Raw genomic sequence first — 21027 nt, 5'->3', positions numbered from 1 at the left:
CTATAAAACAAAGCCAAGTAGAATCAAAAGGGACCCAAATAACTTGGGATAATGCTGGCTTATATTTAATATATATACACTGAAATCCTGAGAACAGCTTATATTTTTTAACCATGAGAAAACAGGTTAATGTTTTTAGACTGAATAGTGCAGGAAGGGAGGAAAACAATGGGATTTAAGAAAAAAAATAAAGGGAATTTTTAAAAAGAAGTCAGTAGAAGAATCCTTCAACTTGAAAATATTAAGATTAGGGTGAAAAGAATTAGTCCACTTAGTACCCATTCATTCCTTTAGTGTCTAAAAACCTCCCCATATCAACAGTCTTAGAAAGGTAAAGGAATACACTATTAACAGATTTAAACTCAAAGTAATTTTTTGTATCTAGATGATGTTGTAAATTTCTAACATGGTGCCTAAATATTTATTCATATCTGCTTTATCAAAATGGTGACTTGATACATGGCATGAGAATTAGGTAATTCTTACACTATAAAGTAACTGGTCACAGAATTCACTGTGGGGTTAAGAGTTATCAAACTGAATATATAATGTTTGACAGCATAAAATGGTTATTCATCTACCTACAAAATTCTACTAAAAACAAAAAAACAAACAAACCACAATTATATTTTCTGAACTGTCATGGAATTAAAACTGCAGTTCAAATTGACAGCCAATAAAACCAAAAACCAAAACCAACCAAACAAAAATAAACACATGTAACACACACCTTACTAGGGATACCAAATAGAACACTAGAGCCCACTCTTCATTCAACAACTTGAACACAAATAATACAGTCTTCACTTGTACACACTGGAATTGTGTAGCACATGTTTCACACTCCAAAACACTGACGAAAGGCCCCAAGATGTGTTCTTGTGATACTCATGAATTTTACTGCATGTAGCAAACTGGCAGAATTGATCTATGCTAGCTAATTTTAGACTGCAAAATACACTTCTCCTTCATTGATGGACTGAGCCATTTTATGAACGACTCACCTGTAAGACTGTTAATCTGAATGGTAAGGTTTTATAATACTCAAGGAAATTGGCTGATTAGCCTTTGATGAATTATCTACATAAAACTGTGGAAGTCTATAAATGTTTTCCCTTACCCGTTCCCTTGAGTACTGGAGCAGCCTGGAGAATGGCTCAGGGAAGTGCTGCTAGCACATGGACTTTTCTTAGTAGATAAATCAAGTACACCGTCTGTAGAGACATAAAGAAATACCTGAGAACTTAAGAACTAAAACAAATATGAACTGGATATACTTAAAATTAGGAAATAAGCCTAAGCAATATTTATTATATTGAAGTATTAAATTCAAAATAATCAAAGTAGATTTCTCCCAAAGAAATATAAATTTAGCAAAGCATATTATAATGTTATACATGTAATATACATGTATTTCTCAGGGCAAAAGAAACGTAAAACATTATAGAAGATGCTAAGATGTACTGTGAAATCGGAAACACCAGTTACACAGCATGAGTTCTGTACTAGAATTATACTTCATTTCCTAATCCTTTACTCAAATGTATGAATATAGTTTTTAAAAAGTACATAAACAAATTTCTCAAGATCTATTTCAAACTCCAAAGCACATGAACCTTCAATATGGAAAATTTATAATCAGAAAATTGTTTTTAAATGATCTGATTATATTTCATGCATATACAAGATAATCTGAAGGATGAATAGTTTATGTGTATTTTAACTATTCATTTGTATATTTGAATTAAGTCTTTTAAGGTCTTGAAAATTCAAATTTCAATTGTTAAATTTTGTTTAAGAAAAGGGCTTTTTGGGCTGGAGAGATGGCTCAGTGGTTAACTGACTGCTCTTGAGAAGGTCCTGAGTTCATATCCCAGCAACCACATGGTGGCTCACAACCATCTGTAATGAGATCTGATGCCCACTTCTGGGGTGTCTGAAGACAGCTACAGTGTACTTATATATAAAATAAATTAATAAATCTTTAACAACAACAAAAAAACAACTCTTTATTAAAAAAAAGGCTTTTTAAAAAATTAAAATATTTAAAAAATGGTGTTCCAATTTAGTGGGAAATATCTTAATATTATAAAAGCATGGAGCCTAAAATGAGGTAAATCACAAATTTGTGTTATTAATGTATAAAATTGAAGATTTTGTTTTCAAAGTTAATTTCCCTTTATGGACAGCTATACTTGACAAAATTTCAAAGCTTCCATTCCATAGAGTAAAGAAAGATAACTCAGAGCTTCTGATTTGATTTCTAACTGGGCAGCAGGAAGGTCTTGGTGTTTATACCAAAAATAAATCTTGGACAGAATTTACTTACAATGTGTATCTGAGGACACTGCAACTTCCCATTTCAAGTTGTTAGGAGTAAATACACAGCTAAACTTGTAAAATTAAAAGACCTAGCTCCATATAAAGTTTTGGTTTTAGAAGTCATTAAAAGCTCTATAAACCTAATTGTTGTTTAAAGAACCAAGTAGCAACCTATTAGATATCTAATACCCAAGTGGAGATCTAAAAAGTAAATGCGGGCTGGAGAGATGGCTCAGTGATTAGGAGCACCGACTGCTCTTCCGGAGTTCAAATCCCAGCAACCACATGGTGGCTCACAACCATCCTAATGAGATCTGACGCCCTCTTCTGGTGCATCTGAAGACAGCTACAGTGTACTTAGATATAATAATAAGTAAATCTTTAAAAAAAAAAAAAAAAAAAAAGGTAAATGCTTAGACTATTTCTAACCCAAGACAGTCACTACAAATTATCCTCCATTACTAACACTATATATATACCTCTACATTGCTGCTCTTTTATACAGTATCTAGAGACAAGAGAGTTTTAGTGAAAATGCCATTTTGTAGTAAAAACAATAACGATTAAAAAAAAAAATCCTCAATAAAGCAGAAAAATGCTCGGCACTAGTGGTACATGCCTATAACCCCAGCCTGGTCTACAGAGTGAGTTCCAACAGCCTGGGGTACACAGAGAACCCCTGTCTTGGGAAAAACAAAAAAAATCAAGAAGATATAACTTTGTAAATACAGTAACCAAAGGGGCACTGTCAGTCCCAACAGAAGAGAAGGATAGGAGGCCTCCAGTATGCAAAAAGGGCAGGCATACTCAAATACATTTTCACACATGGAGGCATCTTCCTCCATTACTTGAAATAAGAAAAAGGTTCTTTTAAAGAAATTTTTAAAAATTTCTTTCTTTCATCAAAAGTTATTTCTTACCAGTAAATCCATACATGGCATACATTTTCTGCTATTCTCAAGTTTTAAAGACAATAAACAGTCTTTCCCTAAGACAGCACCAATTATAATCACTTGTAGAAGTTCAAAAGTGTCTTGGTTGCAAAAATGCTGACAGCACTTTGTGAGAACATAAAGTGGCAGGGACTTAATCTATTTAAAATACACTTCAGAGACTCAAGAAACATCTGAACAAAACTCATAACCTCTTAATGCTTCCACTGACTTGGATCCTCAATAATACTTATCTTGGAAATATCTTCATGTTATTTTCTTAATTTAGTGTGTGTGTGTGTGTGTGTGTGTGTGTGTATATATATATAGCCCAACAATCTAAACAATATTGTCTTTTATTTATAACATTATTTATTTTATTTTTGAACATAGGTCACATTATGTAGCCCTCCCTGGCCTAGTAGATGAGGCTGGACTTAAACTCACAGAGATCGGCCTGCCTGTGCCTCCCAAATGCTGGGATTAAAGGTGTGCTTCACTGCACCTGGCCTAATACTCTTATGAAATTATAATATATATTTTTACTTATCTCATTTGTAGAGTGTAACTTCCATTCAAAGAATGTTTCTCAGATAGGTTCTAATTTATAGTAGAACACTGAAGATAAATGGAGAAACCTGCTTTTTTACAGTTTTGGGAATCTATTATTTTAGAAGGTGAAACCACTTTATACTGCCCTCACGTTAAAGTTTAGCAATAACTCCCTCACTTTCCTGTACGCTGTATCTATCACAACTGCCATGCACTAATGTGCCGCTCTATCACTCAATGTCAGACAATTTAAGAATGACATGATTATATTTTTCAGAGACAGGTTTCACTACATTGCCCAGGTTGGCCTTGACCTCAGGTGATTTGCCTGCCTCAGCCCATGCAGCTGGGATACACAGGAGCATATAATCATGACCAGCTAGAATCACATCGTTTTCTATCCTATTCTTGTTGGTGGTGCCCTATTTATATTTTTCCTCCCCAAATTAGAGTCTTCTGATTAGGTAGAGAAGACCATGACATCAAACCATACCTTGTTCACTAGGTTCTGACTGAGACTTTCTGACAGTAAGGTCCAGAGGTGAGTCTTGGTCAGCCATGAGCAGTTTGCTGAGCACGGGGTTCTGAGTAGTTGCAGCGGTGGGAGAGGTGGTGACTGGAGATGCTTTCGGCAGGCTTTGGTTCTTTGTGCTATTGGGCTGGCTGGGGTCCTGAGTAGAGCTAGTTTTTGAGGTATATTCAGCAGCAAATTGTTGGATCATTCGCTGCATGATCTCACGGGCCACTAAGGGAATATTGGGGTCGGAGACCCAGGGACTGTCTGTAAACAAAGATTTATTTACTTTTAAAGTGGGACAGTAAACTAAGGAAAGAAAAAAGACAGCTTTTAAGAAAACATAAAATTTAGTTTTCCCTAAAAATCTAGTATCCTAACAACTGCATTCATTTCTCATTTGATTTATAATCTTAATTGGTAAAGCAATCGTAGTTACTGAAAATAAAATGTTCATGTATTTCTAAACAATTCACCTGCTAGGATTACAAAATTACATAGGTGATATGAAATTGTATTATTTTCTGGGTAAAATTACTTACTTACCTGATATAGAAATACCTCAGCCTTCTCTTATCAAACACTTACTGTCAGCATGTGTAGAAAACATCAAATTTCCCCTTGATTTCCCCTTAACTATCTCCTCACATTGTTCAAGTATGGGTTGCAGAATTTATATGACTGCTTAATTTACTTCTTGTTAAATGAGTAAAGGAATAGCAAGACATGAACGACATTTAACTTTAGGATCCAGGATGTAATTTCCAGTTGCATGTAAAGACTCTGTCCCCCAGAGTTTCAGACTGCTTGAGAAAGGCCTTGAGAAATGGTGTCAGCTATCGGTCTGGGAATCACAGTTTTAGAACTCCTAGCTAAAGTTTAAATACCACATTTCCAAAGCTGAAGACCAGAGATTTCCCATGAGTTCAAGTATAACCTGCTAACCTTTAGAGAACAGCTAGGAAACTAAAGGGATAAACAACTAAGTAACTCTTTAAAAGAGTTCTCAAAGGGCTTTAGCTTTCCTATAGGTTAGAATTAGCCAGAAAAAGCAAATAAATGTTCATAATATATTGGAAATGTAGCCCTACATTTCCTCTATAAATACAGACTCCGTATTGCAATCAGTTTGTTTTAAAAAAAGATATTTAATAAAGAGAAAGATTCCATGTATATAATTAATTGTAATATTTATCACATTTTAATAAAATTTGAGTCATAGAGTGTCTCTTAAAATATTTTTATCCACTCAATTTGTGTGTGTGTGTGTGTGTGTTACATTTGGAGGTCAGAGGACAACCTGCAGAAGTCAATTTTCTCTTTCATCATAAGAGTCCAGGGGATTCAATCCAGGTGGTCAGGCTCCACAGGAAATGCACCCTTACCTATTAAACCATCTAGGCAGCCTTTCTAACACTCATTTAATGTGAGTACTTGCATATGTGTGTTAAATGTACATTAATATAAATTAACACAAATAAATATAAATTACTACCCATGCCTGGTGCCTGTGTAGGTCACAGAAGGTGTCAGGTCTTCTGGAACTGGAGCTACAAGTAACTGTGAGTGCTATGACTAGGCCAAGGTCTAAACACATGTCCTCTGCCAGAAGCAGCAAGTGTTCTTAACTGCTAAGCCCTCTCTCCAGCCACTCCCCTGCATTGGTAATCTTGTTTGTTTGTTTTTTGAAACAGAGTTTCACTATTTAGCCTTGGTTGGCCTGTAACTCATTATGTAGACCAAGCTGGTCTGGAACTCAGTGATCTTATACCACTCAGAATTAAAGGCATGTGTCATCATACCTGGTTTCTGAATTTTCTTATTAACAGTTATTGACTTTACAGTTATAATACAGTTATAGAAATACCTATTTCCCTGAAGTAACATATAATCTCCACGTGGAAGAATATATAAAACTTCAATATATTAATTGTATGTTTTTATCTCGTGGAAAGCAGAAGAATGTGTAATAAAGATTTGAAAATTTCCAAATCTGTAGCAAAATATAGTAATTTATAAGAGTCTGTGCTAATAACTACTAAAGAGCTTTGTGATGAGTAAGATTTGACAATAAGAACTACTCCAAGTTCTACCTTGGGGGTTTAAAAGCCAGTATTGTATCTTGTTTCTTTATTGAATGAACACCACAATCATGAAACAAACTATTCAATGTGTATGACTGCCATTGTTGCCATTTAAAGTTCTCTATCTTCTAAGAGTTTCTAGAATGCATTCATTGTTTGATTACAACTTAAAAAATTCTGTAATCACGGTCATGTCTACGGAAATACTCTCAAATGGGTCAAGTAAAAGCAATTATTATAAGATGTAGTTGGAAGAGAACCTATTGAGAAACATATAACTGCTTAACATATAACTGCTTTAGCACAGCACAGCACACCAGCTAAATGTGGTGGCACACCTTTTATCCCAGTACTTGAGACAGAGGTAAGCAGCTCTCTGAAAACTGGAGGTAAGGCTGGTTTACACAGTGAACTTTAAGACCCTGTCTTGAAACGGAAAGGAAAGGACATGACAGGACAAGACAGGAAAAGACAGAACAGGACAGGACAGGAAAGAAGGAAAAACCCCAACTGTTAGAGCACAGCCAGTAGTATATTTCAAAATGCAAATACTACTTTAAGAAATTATTAAATAAATCTTTGAGAGAGCCCCCTGTCCCACCCCTCTCCCTCCCACCCCCTCTCCCTAGCCCTGGGTGCCCTGAAGTTACCTATGTAGACCAGCCTGGCTTGGAACACACAGAGATCCACTTGTTTTTGTCTCCCAAATGCTGGGATTAAGGGCAGAATTACCCCACTTTTAACTCAGGTAGCAAAGCAGGCTGAGAGAGTGTGTGATTATGTATGTTGAGAGGCATAATTCTCTTCTTAGAACTTGTTACATAGCCCCATCACTAAGTCTGCTTTTATGACATGTATATTCCTATTTAGCTGTACCAAACTCCACAAAATTATTTAAAATACACAATTTACAGCCCTTGGACGAACTAAATCCAATCACTGGAATTAAAGGCTATGTGGCCAAATGTGAAAATCTGAAACACAAAGTGCCCTGAAATTCCAATCTTTCCAGTGTTTGAAATCTGAATTCTCAGATTAGGGTTCTCACCTGGTAAGGTCCACAAAAGATTCCAAAGTGTGAAACCTCAAACACCTTTACACTGTTTAGCATTAGGACAGAGAAAGCTACCCTCAGCTATATAGACTACTCTCTCTTCAGAAAAACTTCACATCATCTCCCTGGATATTGCCTGCTTTTGGCATTACAGCACACAAATGTCCACTTCAGAGATATTTTCATCACGATTCCTATAAAGTAACAATATTAAGATATAAAGCAAAGAGAAAGAACTTTCAATTCCAAAGCAACAATTCCTTTTTCCTAGCACCTCACACGAGTGTACAACCAATATACAAACTCAAGTTGTATTCAAATCTCATCACTTGAAATCCTGCAACCAATTTTAAGGTAAGAATTCCTACTGTAAACATTATGAACCCAACAGCATGTAAGAATTGTAACCCAGGTTATTCTTCTAGGACAAAGGCACAGAACTAAGTAGGCTAGAATATCACTGAGAGCATCAATTGGCTGTGATTAACCAGCATTGGGAGAAGGCTTCCTAGCTTTATTTTTTAAAGGCTAATTACTAAGACCACATACAATGCGAGGACATTGTCTGCATACACTCTGGTGGAGAACATTGTAAACGTTTTGGATGATAAGCCACTAGGTAGTACTTTAAATGTCACTCTCCCCACCACGTTTCAGATGGCCTCAACTACATAGCCTTGACAGGCATGGACCTCATTATGCAGACGAAGCTGGCAGGAACAAGAGATTGGCTGATGAGATTAAAGAAGTATGATGTCACACCTAACAATGCACAATCCTTTATTAAAGCCATCAAACAGTCACAAAACTCATGAAAGTACTTTTTTAAAAAACATAATTTTGGCTGGGCAGTGGTGGCGCACACTTTAATCCCTGCTCTTGGAGGCAGAGGCAGGCGGATTTCTGAGTTTGAGGCCAGCCTGGTCTACAGAGTGAGTTCCAGGACAGCCAGGGCTACACAGAAACCCTGTCTTGAAAAAAAAAAAATATTTGTAACTCTGGGCACTTACCCTGATAAAGTGAGTCTGAAAGACTCATCTGGGAGACATAGGTCAGCGTGCCAATGAGTATTAAAGGGAAGTGCTGGCACACTTAGAAATCTGATTGGCCTAGGGATTTAATGGAAAAAAAAAAAAAAACAATGAAAATACAAAAGCATGTGTTTTCCCTCAAACAACAAACTCATAAAGAGGTTATGTACATAAAGAAAAGAATTGAAGCAGGGTATAGTGATGCCTGCCTTTAATCCCAGCACTTGGGAGACAGAAGCAAGCCGAGTTCCAGGAGAGCCAGAGGACATCATGAGACCCTGTGGGTTGGTGGGGGTAGGGATGGGAAGAATGATGACAATAACAACAAAAGAAGGAGGCGGGAAGGAGATAGAAAGATGGTTCAATGGTTAAGAGTATCTGTTCTTGCATGGGACTGGGATTTTCCAGAACCCACAGGGTAGCTCACAAAAATCTATAACTCCATTTCTAGAGTATCCAATACCCTCGTCTAACCTTGAAGAACACTGTGTATATGTAGTTCGCACATACACACTCGCAGGAAAAATAAAATGAGAAGAATCCCTAAGTCTTAAGGTGCATGCTTCTTTTTGGCATTGCAACATGTTATCATATCAATTTAAAAAATATCATAATGTCCTAAGCTATGTTTACAATTTTGTGTTAGATCACATTCATAGCTATCCTTGGCTACATGTCATTTGGTTTGAGAGTCATGGGTTGGTCAACACTGGTAGAAAGATGTTTCTGTTTTTCAAGACCAATATAAAACAAGCTTCTTTAAGGAAAATGATGTTGACACAAAATGTAAGCAAGAAAGTTTATTTTAGTGTAGAGTTTTCTATGAAGTAAGTTTTAAAAACTTTAGTGAAATGAGATTATGTCAATGGGCTGGATTTTCCCAACACCCACATGGTGGCTTACAACTACCCTGATTCCAGTTGCCGAGGATTGGATACATGGTGCACAAACATACATGCAAGCAAAATACACACACAAAGTAAAATATATTTTAAAAGATATCAATGCTTACAAAAATGTTTACAAATACAACTGTAAGACTTAACTACATTTTCACTTCAAACAAAATTTCAGGTTAGATTTTCAATTTACTGAGCTGGTTTTATAGTTATTAAGGATTTAATTTTTAGTTATTAAGTAGCATTTTATATGTCTAAAACTTATCTAATGAACTGCGAAATTTCACAATACATTTCTGAACTATTTAACTAAGACTCACCCCCAGTTTAAAATTAAAGAGGACAATGGGTTGTCTTAACGTTATTCAAAATTTAATGTGATAAAGGAATACAAAAATATTTGAAGAGTAACTTAAAATGACATCTATATTACTGAGAGTAATATATGACAAGCAGACAGCTGTGTCGTTTGCCACTGAAACCAACCTTTTCTATAAAAGACTGCATTGAGGAACTCTTCTGCTTGTCTCTGGAGTCGAATGATTTTTGCGTGCTCTTGCTTAAGCAAAGCTTCTTGCCCAGCTCCGGAAGCTGGTTCATCCAGACCGACTAAATGTCCCTGCAAAAATATTGTGTGAAATGTTTGTACAGAAATCTCTCCCCATTCAAAAATCCAAAGCACAGATGCATAAAGGCAACTGTTATAAGCCAACAGAACAAATTAGTATGATACAATTAAAATATTTAAATTTTTAAAAATTGGTTTGAATACTTAAAACGTAAATTCTGTTTCTAGATAACTGTATTGTAATGGTGGCTCTCAGATCTTTACTGGAATGTTAAATTGATAAATAAGTCAAAGCTGGCACTATGAGAGTGAACTGAAACCACAACCCTCCTGTTCCAGTACACTTCAGTATTTTTAGTTACAGTGTGTCCGTGCTTGAACATACATACATACATACATACATACATACATACATACATACATACATACATGGAGTAAGATAGAGAATAAACATTTCTAATGCTGCGTGTGATTAACTCATCCCGGAAGGCCCCCAACATCACTTCCTGGCTGCAGGAGTGCACTGCTGTTAGTTGACAGTGCCCTGCACTTATTTTCATCCTTGCCTCTCATAATTAAACAGGAGACTAGAACAATGATGGGCACCACAGAAGATACTGAGAAGATCACAGTACACCTTCTAAGCATCTTTTAAGGCCTGTGCTCACATGTCCTACACATCACTGTAGTATATAAACTCATGCATTTATTTTCACTACAGACGACTTGTTTCAACCAATTTATTTTAAACACTTTCACCAGGTATAACTCACCCACCGAATGTAAAACCCAACAAATTTTACTCATATATATAAAATTGTTATCATAGCAATGTGAATATTTGTATCCCATTAACACTCAGCTGCCATTCCTCCACTTGCACCTGGCCCTAAGCAGCCAGTTATATTTATATTATTTTACCTCTGAAGATATGCCTATTGTGGTCATTTCATCTAAATAGAGCCATATTTTTTTCAGAGGAGGGTGACATTTTCCCCTAGAATATAGTTTCAAGGTCCATCATGGCCATCAAGGTTACATCATGACCGGTGTGGTATTTTATTTTATTTTGTTTGTTTGTTTGTTTATTTAAATCATGTTTTTTATTGGATATTTTCTTTGTTTACATTTCAAATGTTAATCCCTTCCCTGGTTTCCCCTCTGAAAAACACCCTCTCTATCCCCTCCCACCTCTCCCTGCTCACAAACCCACCCACTCCTGCTTCTTGGCCCTGGCATTCCCCAACACTGGGGCATAGAGCCTTCATAGGACAAAGGGCCTCTCCTTCCATTGATGGCCGACTAGGACATCCTCTGCTGCATATGCAGCTGGAGCCATGAGTCCCTCCATGTGTACTTTTTGGTTGGTAGTTTAGTCTCTGGGAGCTATGGGGATACTGGTTAGTTCATATTGTTGTTCCTCCTATGGGGTGCAATCCCCTTCAGCTCCTTGGGTCCTTTCTCTAGCTCCTTCACTGGGGACCCTATGCTCAGTCCAATGGATGGTTGTGAGTATCTTGCTAAATGAACATTCCATTTTATGACTACAGCACATCTTATTCTTTCAAGAGTGGACAACTTCCACTCTCCCACTATCACATGAGGAATGAGAGAGTGTGTTAACTGCTCATGTCTCTCTATGGATGTCTACTTCCACTTTCTTAGCTACACAGCTAAGAGGTAATTTCTAGATCACTACATTAACTATATTTAGCACTTGAAGAAGCATCAAAGTACCTAGTAAGCATGAGTAATGTGGCCTGATATATATTATGTTTGCTGGGTATAAGTGATTCACAATGCACTGGTTTTCCCCACGTATAAAGCAGGACCTCAGTATTTATACAGGCTCCATTCAAACACATGATTCTTCTTCTTTCACCTTCGAAGTGTTGCAACTGCAAGAGTAAATCATCTCATTCGATTCTGCAAAGTAGGTTCTGGTGCCGTTTCTTAGGTGGCTATGTTATGACTATTCAGTATCTCTGCCCAGTCTGGCTCTCTTCCACTTATCTGCTCTCTGTCTGCATTTATGCCATATATCAGGCTGTTGTCCTCCAATGACTGTTAGTTGACTATTCTACTGTTTTTGCCATATGATGGGGCATACATTGCTAAGTCTGTTGCAACAATAAAGAGGTGTTTTTGCAGGGGTAAACTGTTACTAATATTTGAAACTTAGATTTCAGGAAGGCTTTTTTTTCTTGTTTCTGGTAATGTTTTAATCTTTTTGTTTTTTTGTTTTTTGTTTTGTTTTGTTTTCCAGATAGGGTTTCTGGAAACCCTGGCTGTCCTGGAACTCACTTTGTAAACCAGGCTGGCCTCAAACTCAGAGATCTGCTTGCCTCTGCCTCCTGAATGCTGGGATTAAAGGTATGTGCCATGACTGCCCAGCCTAACATTAACTTTTTAACACATTTTTTTCAATTGATACTAAAAAGAAGCTACCCGCCTCCTCTGAATTGTTTGCCAAAAAAAGATTTTGCTTTTTAATAACGGGTTTAGGCATTTTTAAGTAATATGTCTATCTATGAAGAGTTATAGGGTTTTCTTTCTATTCTTGAGGCTTATGTTAGAAGAACATCTGAGTTTCTGTGTAAGAAGTAGGGTGATGGTCCAATCAGTGAAATGATTTATCATGCAAGCACAAGGACCTGAATCTAGAGTCTTAGCGCTCGGGGGAAAAGTCAGACACCTATGACCCTCAATGTCATCACTGGAGAGGATCCCTAGAGCTTGCTGGTAGACTGTTCAGTCAAACAGAACTGTGAACTTCAACGTCAGTAAAAGTCTGGCTCAAAAGATTTAGTAGCAAAGTAATGAAAAAATACCCCCATTAACCTACTCTACTTACATGTGAATGAATACACTTCCAAATCTGTGTGCATACATATACTACATATACACATGACTTTCATTCTCAGTTACATAGTTGTTTTACTTGCTTTATCCAGAAAAAGAACTAAAGATTAAAAGTAGATCAAATCACACATTTTGCTTTGTTTTCTACTTTAGTCATACATGTTATCGACTGCAACTAAACATCCTGTCTATAAATGTAGAACAAGCCAAATGTGGTAGTGCATGCCTCTAATCCCAGCACCCAGAACGACCCACAATAAACCATGGCTTACTGTCCCTCGCGCGCTCTCGCTCTCTCTCTCTCCACACGCGCGCGCGCGCGCACACGCACACGCGCACACGCACACACGCACACACACACACACACACACACACACACACACACGACATACACAAAGAACCAATAAAAACAAGAAAGTTTATGCAGCACAGAACTAACAGAACTGAATACCCAGGTGACAAGAAATCAACAAATATTCCATTATCATTCCTCCACAAAATCTGTATTTTAAATACATGCATTATATATGGTACTACAAAATGTAATAAAAAACATGTGATACTGTTCTGTAACTAACTAAAAGACATTGGTTGCTTAGATATAAAAAAGAAGCTTTTGGCCAGAACCAAATAGGAATAAGGCTGAAGGTCTAAACTAGAATTTCTATCTTCTAGGCGTTACTTGCTTTAGGATATATGCTGCTAAGTCAGCTCACACCTACAGTTAATTCTGTCTCCAAAATCTACTTATTATCATAAGACATACTACTGAGTAATTAACCACACAGTTATTGCTGTAATAACTCTGGGTTTTTAAACTCCTTGATAAATAATTGAAAAACGAGGGAGTTTGCAAGCATAAGAGTTAATAAAATGTCACTGCTGAAGAGCTGGCCTTTGGGGAGCAGGTACATAACTGGCAGGCTGAACAGCTCAAATGCCACCCAGGCCCAGGCACAAGAGTTTTGAGTTGGCCCACTCCACCTATGAACAGCTGGAGCAAATGAAGGGGCTGGTCCTGCAGAACCAAAGCTGCAGGATCTCCATGATACAGGACAACAACAGGATAAGAGAAGTCCCTGTGAGGATCCATTATTGAAAGTACAGCAGAAGCCAGGGATCTTGAACGAGACCAATGACTCATTGCAAAGAGCATGCAAGGAAAGCTGCTGGAGCAAACACCGCAGCTTCCACGGCGGAGTGGCTTGCTTTCCTTCTTTTAATACTTATTTGACTTTTTTGTTTTGTTTTCTTTTGGGGGAAGGTTGCAAAGGTGGAGGGCGGAAATGGAGGGATGGGGAGACTGGGGTGCATGCTATGAAATTCACAAAGAATCAATAAAAAGTTTTGAACTAAGTTTCTCTAACCCTGATGTTTTGTTAGAAGGATGGCAAGCTTACCTGCAGGCTTTCGTGGTCACGACTGCTTGCTTAATGGAATTCTCTCATGGAACAGAGAAAATGTGTCTGTGAATCTATTACTGTTCTATTTTAAGAGTTATGATTTTTTTAATTTAATTTTTTTCAAGACAGGGTTTCTCTGTGTAGCTCTGGCTGTCCTTGAACTCAGAAATCTGCCTGCCTCTGCCTCCAAGTGCTGGAATTAAAGACGTGCGTGTGCTACCACTGCCCGGCTCTGGTTAAGATTTTTTTACATTAAAGAATTATGGGGGCTGGTGAAATGGCTCAGTGGGTAAGAGCACCCGACTGCTCTTCCGAAGGTCCGGAGTTCAAATCCCAGCAACCACATGGTGGCTCATAACCATCCGTAACAAGATCTGACACCCTCTTCTGGAGTGTCTGAAGACAGCTACAGTGTACTTACATATAATAAATAAATAAATCTTTAAAAAAAAAAAAAAAAAAAGAATTATGGGCAGAGCTGGGCAGAGGTGGCACACGCCTTTGACCCCAGCACTTGGGAGGCAGAGGCAGGTGTATTTCTGAGTTTGACTACAGCCTGGTCTCCAGAGTGAGTTCCAGGACAGTCAGGGCTACACAGAGAAACCCTGTTTCGAACCCCCCCCCCAAAAGAGAGAGAATTATCAAAGCCATGACATTTGCTAAGATGACTGTCACACAGTTACTTTCCCTAAGAACACAGAGAAAAATGATGAACCTTGGGAAATTATAATACTGTACAATGACTCCAAAATCACTTGAAAGTAGATTCTTTCATAAGTTACGTGAGACTAATCAGTATTGAAAATCTAGACATACTTGTTTTTATAAAGCAGGTAAACTTTTTTGTAGCTCAGATTCTTCTTAGACTAAATTTGGCTGACTCTGCCTCCCTCACACTAGAAAAACAGGCTGTTTTGTATTAAATATTGTGATAAGAGTGTGGCAATTTAGAGTTTATTATCGGAATAATACATAAAATCTTTATTAGATAATGAAAATAATGTTTGCATAAATCTTCATATAAAAATTTTAAAAATGTTTCAATGAGTATGTTCCACATTTCTAGTATTTCTTTAGAATAGATTATCAAAACAAATGGAGCAAAAGAAGCAGCTTGTTTTTTCCTGGAACATAACCCCCAACTTTTCTCCTGTGACCAGTTTTAGCTTACAGTACATGCAATTAAAAAAATAAAACAAATTTAAAAAGGGAGCTGGAGAGATGGTTCAATGGTTAAGAGCACTTGTTGCTATTCTAAAGGACTGGGTTCAGTTTCCAACACCTATGTGGTGACTCACAAATATGCATAACCCTTGTTTCAAGGTTTCCAATGTCTTCTGATCCTCCCAGTACCAAGCATGTACATGGTACTCATGCACACACACACACACACACACACACACACACACACACACACAAGCAGGCAAAACATATACATTAAAAAATATATCGTCGGGCGGGGTGGCGCACGCCTTTAATCCCAGCACTCGGGAGGCAGAGGCAGGCAGATTTCTGAGTTCGAGGCCAGCCTGATCTACAAAGTGAGTTCCAGGACAGCCAGAGCTATACAGAGAAACCCTGTCTCAAAAAAACCGAAAAAAACAAACAACAACAAAAAAAATCAATGAATGAATAACAAATCTAAAATAATTTTAGATGGAAACAATTTGTATTTCAGCTACTTTGAGTAAGGAGTATTACATTTTGCATATTATGAATTTGCTGAAGGCAAAAATGATCAACAAATAATCCTAGTACTATTTATTTATAAGATAATCCTTAATTTTCCAACTAATGTTAAGAGCATATAAGGCATTGTTTCATCTTTATTGATTTATTATTATATCATTTAAAACTATATTGGTATTTATAATAAGTTGGTATATGGAATGCAAACTCTCATTCGGTGTATCCATTTTTAACACTGCCTGGCCATTATAGCTTTATTCTCTCAACTCCGTTAAAAATCATAGTGAGCTAGCTCTCCTACAATCCACCTTTATCAGCTCCCATAGATCAGTAGATCCAAGTCTGTCCACTTCAGAAAATGCTGCCTTCTCTTTCAGCAATTGTTTTTCATTCATTCAAGCAGACATTAATAGGTCTCAAATAAAATACCATAATTTATACACAGCTCCTGTGTACTGGCTATTTCACACTTGAGAAGAAGCAATGGTTTAATTCTGTATACAGGATTTATAGAAAAGACCGACTTGATTTGGGGTGCTGTATTTCTGGTAGCCTATCTAATTTGTATTAATTTTCCAATACACCTTGTTTTCTTACATCTTTATTTATTGTGAGTGCTTGCACACATGCTACAACATATAGATTATAGGGAACAGCTTGCAGGCACTGGTTTTTTTCCTTCCACCACGTGGGTCCATGGACCCAGTTCAAGTGGTCAAACTTGGATCTACTGAACCAATGTGATGACCTCTTAAGTTAATTTCTTTTAAAGATGCTGGGGGTGAGAGGGTGGCAAGGTGTGACACACACCTTTAATCCCAGCACTTGGTAGGCAGAAGCAGATGGATCTGAGTTTGAGGCCAGCCTGGTCTGTGCTGTGAGTCCCAGGTAAGTCAGTAATACATAGTGAAATTTTGTGTTGATTCAACAAACAAATGTGCCCTGGACTAATAGGAGATAAAAGGAAAAGAACTACAGAATTTGCCAACACGTTGTAGTCTGACCATCCAGGTCTAAAGCTGCAATAGTGCTGAGAAGCAATATTGAACAAGCTAAGATCTTGTCCAGTAAGATATCAAGCTCTTTACTAAAAACTTTAATGGAGGTTGGAGAGATGACTCAGCAGTTAAGAACACTGGCTGCTCTTCCAGAGGATCCAGGTTTGACTCCAGCACCCACATGACAGCTCACAACTGTCTGCAACTACAGTGCCAGGGGGACCCAATGACCTCTTCCTACTTGGGCACAGCACATACATGGTATACAGACATACATGCAAGCAAGATGCCCCTATACATAAAAATAAAAATAGAAATCTTTGAAAATATATCACCTAATATTATACTTTACTGCTTTTTGGAGTGGCATGGCAATAAAAACTTCTAAAAGATGTTTTCAAACATAGAGTGTATCTTAGTCTAGGTTGTATCTGAGGAGGCCGGGGAGATGAATTAGTGGGAAAGGCATTTTCTACATACCCCTTGAGACCTGAGTTTGATTCCCAGAATAAACAGGTAGATAAATTACATTAAAGAACTTAGTGAATTTCTTTAAATGGTAAACAGGTCAAAGAAATATTTCACCAAACATACATATGAGGCTGTGTCTGTATAAACATAGAGGAATGGCAAGAAAGCAGGGAGACATGAATATGAATCTCAACATAAATGGTCATCCAAGAAATAAAAATTGAAACTTTAATGGATAAATATCTCTACATACAATTTTGACACTGGATAATGTCAAAATTGACACTACTAACACTGGCAAGATGTGGAACACTGGTGTTCTCTTATGTGGTGACAGAAATGAGTTAGATTAATTAACACACAATACTACTCAGCATGAAGATACACACCACTCAAAAGGGCTTACAAGTAAGTTACAACAGTCACAACCTAACAACAATTCAAATGAACAGCTTGAAGCCAGTGATGGCTCAGTGGTTAAGAGTTCTTGCTGTTCTTGCAGACCGTGAAGGTTGAGTTCCAAGCATCATATTGTGGCTCACAGTTTATAATTCCAGTTCTAAAGTGCCTGATGCTTTCTTTTGACCTCTGCAGGCACTAGGCCTGTGGCACATACACATATATGCAAAACATTCATATACATAAAATGAATGGCTAAATTGTGGCATATCTATGCTAAGAAAAATTACAAAGAAAATGAAAGAACAGAAGATTACATACAAAAACAATAGGAGTCTTAAAAACAGTTAAGCCAAAACAGTCAAACACAAGACTGCATATTGCAGGGTCATATATAATTCTAGGAAAGGTAAAACTCCAGTGATTTCATAAGCCTGGAGGTCTGTGGAAAAAATTAACTACAAAGGAGAAAGGGGGGAAGACATCAGGGTAAGCAACCGTCACTATGCTGATGGTTATGTATATATAACAGAGTGTTTAAAAATCAACTAACCCTACTCTTTGAATTAGTTGTGTTTGTTTTGTTTTGTTTTGTTTTTTGTTTTTCGAGACAGGGTTTCTCTGTGTAGCCCTGGCTGTCCTGGAACTCACTTTGTAGACCAGGCTGGCCTCAAACTCAGAATTCCACCTGCCTCTGCCTCCCAAGTGCTGGGATTAAAGGCGTGCGCCACCATGCCCGGCTCGAATTAGTTTTACTATATATAAGTATCACCTCAGTTTTAAATACTGAAAATGAGATACTAGGTTCCAGATGTGCCACTAAGGGTAAAGAGTAGCAAGTATTCCATTAAGGATGATATAGTAAATACCTAAGGTCTTACAAGCCACATGCAAATTCTGCTGCCTACACAGCCTCTTTTACTTGAAGGTACTTAAAAAGCAGCCTGTGGGCAAGGCTTAGGGCTTATTTTGCTGACCTGATAGACATGTTAAACTTCTCCCAGACCCAAAACAATCATGGCTTCACAGGTCCCTGAAATAGCAAAGGCATCACTAAAAAAAAACAATGGAACAAACTTATATCAGCATGGAAGCTAATCCTCCCAGCAATAAACTGTTAATGAAGTTAAATTTTAAATAGTAAGGCCAAACATTTCTTTTTGAAGTCTAACATTGGAGGAAGAGGCTTAAGTGGCTGCTTATTTTCTCTTGAGGGAATGTAAGAAAAGGAAATGGAAAATCAAATGACAAGTTTCTCTTGGGAAGAATAAAGTAGCCTGGGTTTTCCAAGTGTAACTGGGAAATGAGAGGATGACTTTGAAAGCTACTCCTGCCTACTATGTTCCTTGATTACCTAAATTTAGTTATAATTGTTATAAATTGGTACCACAGGACCTAAAAGCAAGTATATACACACGAGTTTGGTAGTGATTACGTTAGAAAAGTCTTTCAGAGTCACGAGCCTATCTACAGCTATACAGCCTTGCCTGTTACCTATGGCTTCCTGACATTTCTAGTAATGAGCTTAGAAAAGCTGACAAGATGTAATCCATTGATTTAAATGCCAATTTCTTCACCTTATTGTTTTAAATGTCAGTAAGTTTTAGAGAAAATGGTACCACCACTTTAAATGCTCATATACTTTAAGGTCAATCGTCTAACAGAGAATCTTAATTTATTGCTCTTTATACAAACAAAGTATAAATTGTGCTCAATGCAATTTTTGCTATATATAAACGCTATCTTCAGTTTGACTAAACAAACTACCAAGCTAATGAGTAGGTTAACTACATTTAAAGGCTGAAAGATGCTGGAGCTTTTTATAATTTGGGAGAAATTGTTTAGTCCCTCTGAAAAGTGAGTATATGAAGTTTGAAACACAAAGTAATGGTTCAATATTATTGAAGCTACAAGAACTGCGTTTCAGAGACAGAGAGACATTAATATAAACATTTTTAAAAGTAAATTAAAAATGCAATGATCTCATAAAAGTTCCTACAACACCTGTAAAAAGTTGTAAGATTCTTGCCATTAGTATTAAAATAGAGACATTTGGCCAGCCTCTCAAGGCTTCCTCACATAAATATTAGATCCATGACTGAGTATTACTCAATACCTTTATCTTCCACTAACTGGTGCTTTTATGTAATGAGTGCAATGTACAGTTGTTGGTTTTTACTATTGGAAGTATGTCAAATCCTATTTTTTAAAGATAAATACCTAAGTATTGAGATGTTAATATTACCACAAACAATCTAAATGTTTAATATAGTCCCTATCAAACTGGTAACTCTTCCAGTACCCCCTACACACACACACACACACACACACCAACACACAAACAATTCTTTTAGCTTCCTAATGAAACAGACCTGCAATCTCATAAACTGAAAGAGAATGGCATATGAAAGAAGATGAATCATCCTGTAGGCAACTATCTTTTAGAACCTCTCAAAAGAACTATACAGAAACTGAGTTTTAATGCAATATTCAAAATATATATAGCAACTCAACATGTGCTGTGGACATTTTTTCCCATTATACAAGTAGATGCTATTAGAAAGTATTAAAGACAAATGCAAGGCACCCTCACAGTTAATAGTAATGACATCTATCTAAAGGTTAATACTATTCCTAATTTTCATTTACAAACAACACATCAGGTCTTCTGAAATTTGTATTCACTATTGTCTTGTGACTATAGATATCTCTAGATGCCCAAAGTCATTTTAAGTGCAAGGATATATAAAACTGCCCAATGGGAATAATAGCATTATAAAGTCTAAGCATTACAAACTCCTACAGCACTGTATCTGTGCCACTAGATAGAACTAGATTTATATTTGTATTATCTATTTCTTAATTCCTCTATTAAGACTATGACATTGATAAAAGTCCTATCCTCGGGAGCTGGAGAGATGACTCAGTGGCTAAGGGCACTAACTACTCTTCAGAGGATCTAGGTTCTAACCATTCCCTACATGGCAGTTCCCAAATGAGTGTTAACTCCAGGTCCAATTATCCAACCTCCTCTCGCTGCCCATTTCTGGCCTCTGAGGCCACCTGCACATTTGTGTGCCCACAAATACACATAAAATTTTTTCAAAATTAAAAATCAAAACACATAATAAAGCCACAAAGAAGTATAATCCAGGATGCAAATAAGAGTGGCAAGATACCTCAGCAGATAAAAGTGCTTTCTTCCAAATCTGAGGGCCTAAGTTTGATCTGGGGACCTACATGGTAGAA

At 37.1% G+C, this 21027-nt stretch overlaps 1 protein-coding gene across 8 annotated transcripts in view; it reads right to left on the bottom strand.

The window, feature by feature from the left end:
• Lcor (ligand dependent nuclear receptor corepressor) overlaps positions 1–21027 on the bottom strand; it is a 102821-nt gene that overhangs the window by 32528 nt on the left and 49266 nt on the right. For 2 of the 8 annotated variants that reach the window (XM_029544761.1, XM_029544790.1), the window contains exons 1-4: positions 9875–9958; positions 8469–8567; positions 4300–4587; positions 1121–1214 (exon numbers count right to left, since the gene is read on the bottom strand). The exons of 1 other annotated variant lie outside the window; for it this stretch is intronic. In XM_029544761.1, the coding sequence (XP_029400621.1) occupies positions 1121–1214; positions 4300–4587; positions 8469–8496 (410 nt within the window). In that variant the 5' untranslated portion in view covers positions 8497–8567; positions 9875–9958. Of the gene's footprint in view, positions 1–1120; positions 1215–4299; positions 4588–8468; positions 8568–9874; positions 10008–21027 lie in introns of those variants that run through there. 5 more of the 8 variants (XM_029544767.1, XM_021187018.2, XM_029544764.1 and 2 more) reach the window with 4 other exon arrangements.

Source organism: Mus pahari, chromosome 1, assembly GCF_900095145.1.
Source record: "Mus pahari chromosome 1, PAHARI_EIJ_v1.1, whole genome shotgun sequence".
NCBI classification, from domain to species: Eukaryota; Metazoa; Chordata; class Mammalia; order Rodentia; family Muridae; genus Mus; species Mus pahari.
The sequence above is the reverse complement of the archived record's forward strand: the minus strand, read 5'-3'. Positions and strand labels throughout refer to the sequence as shown.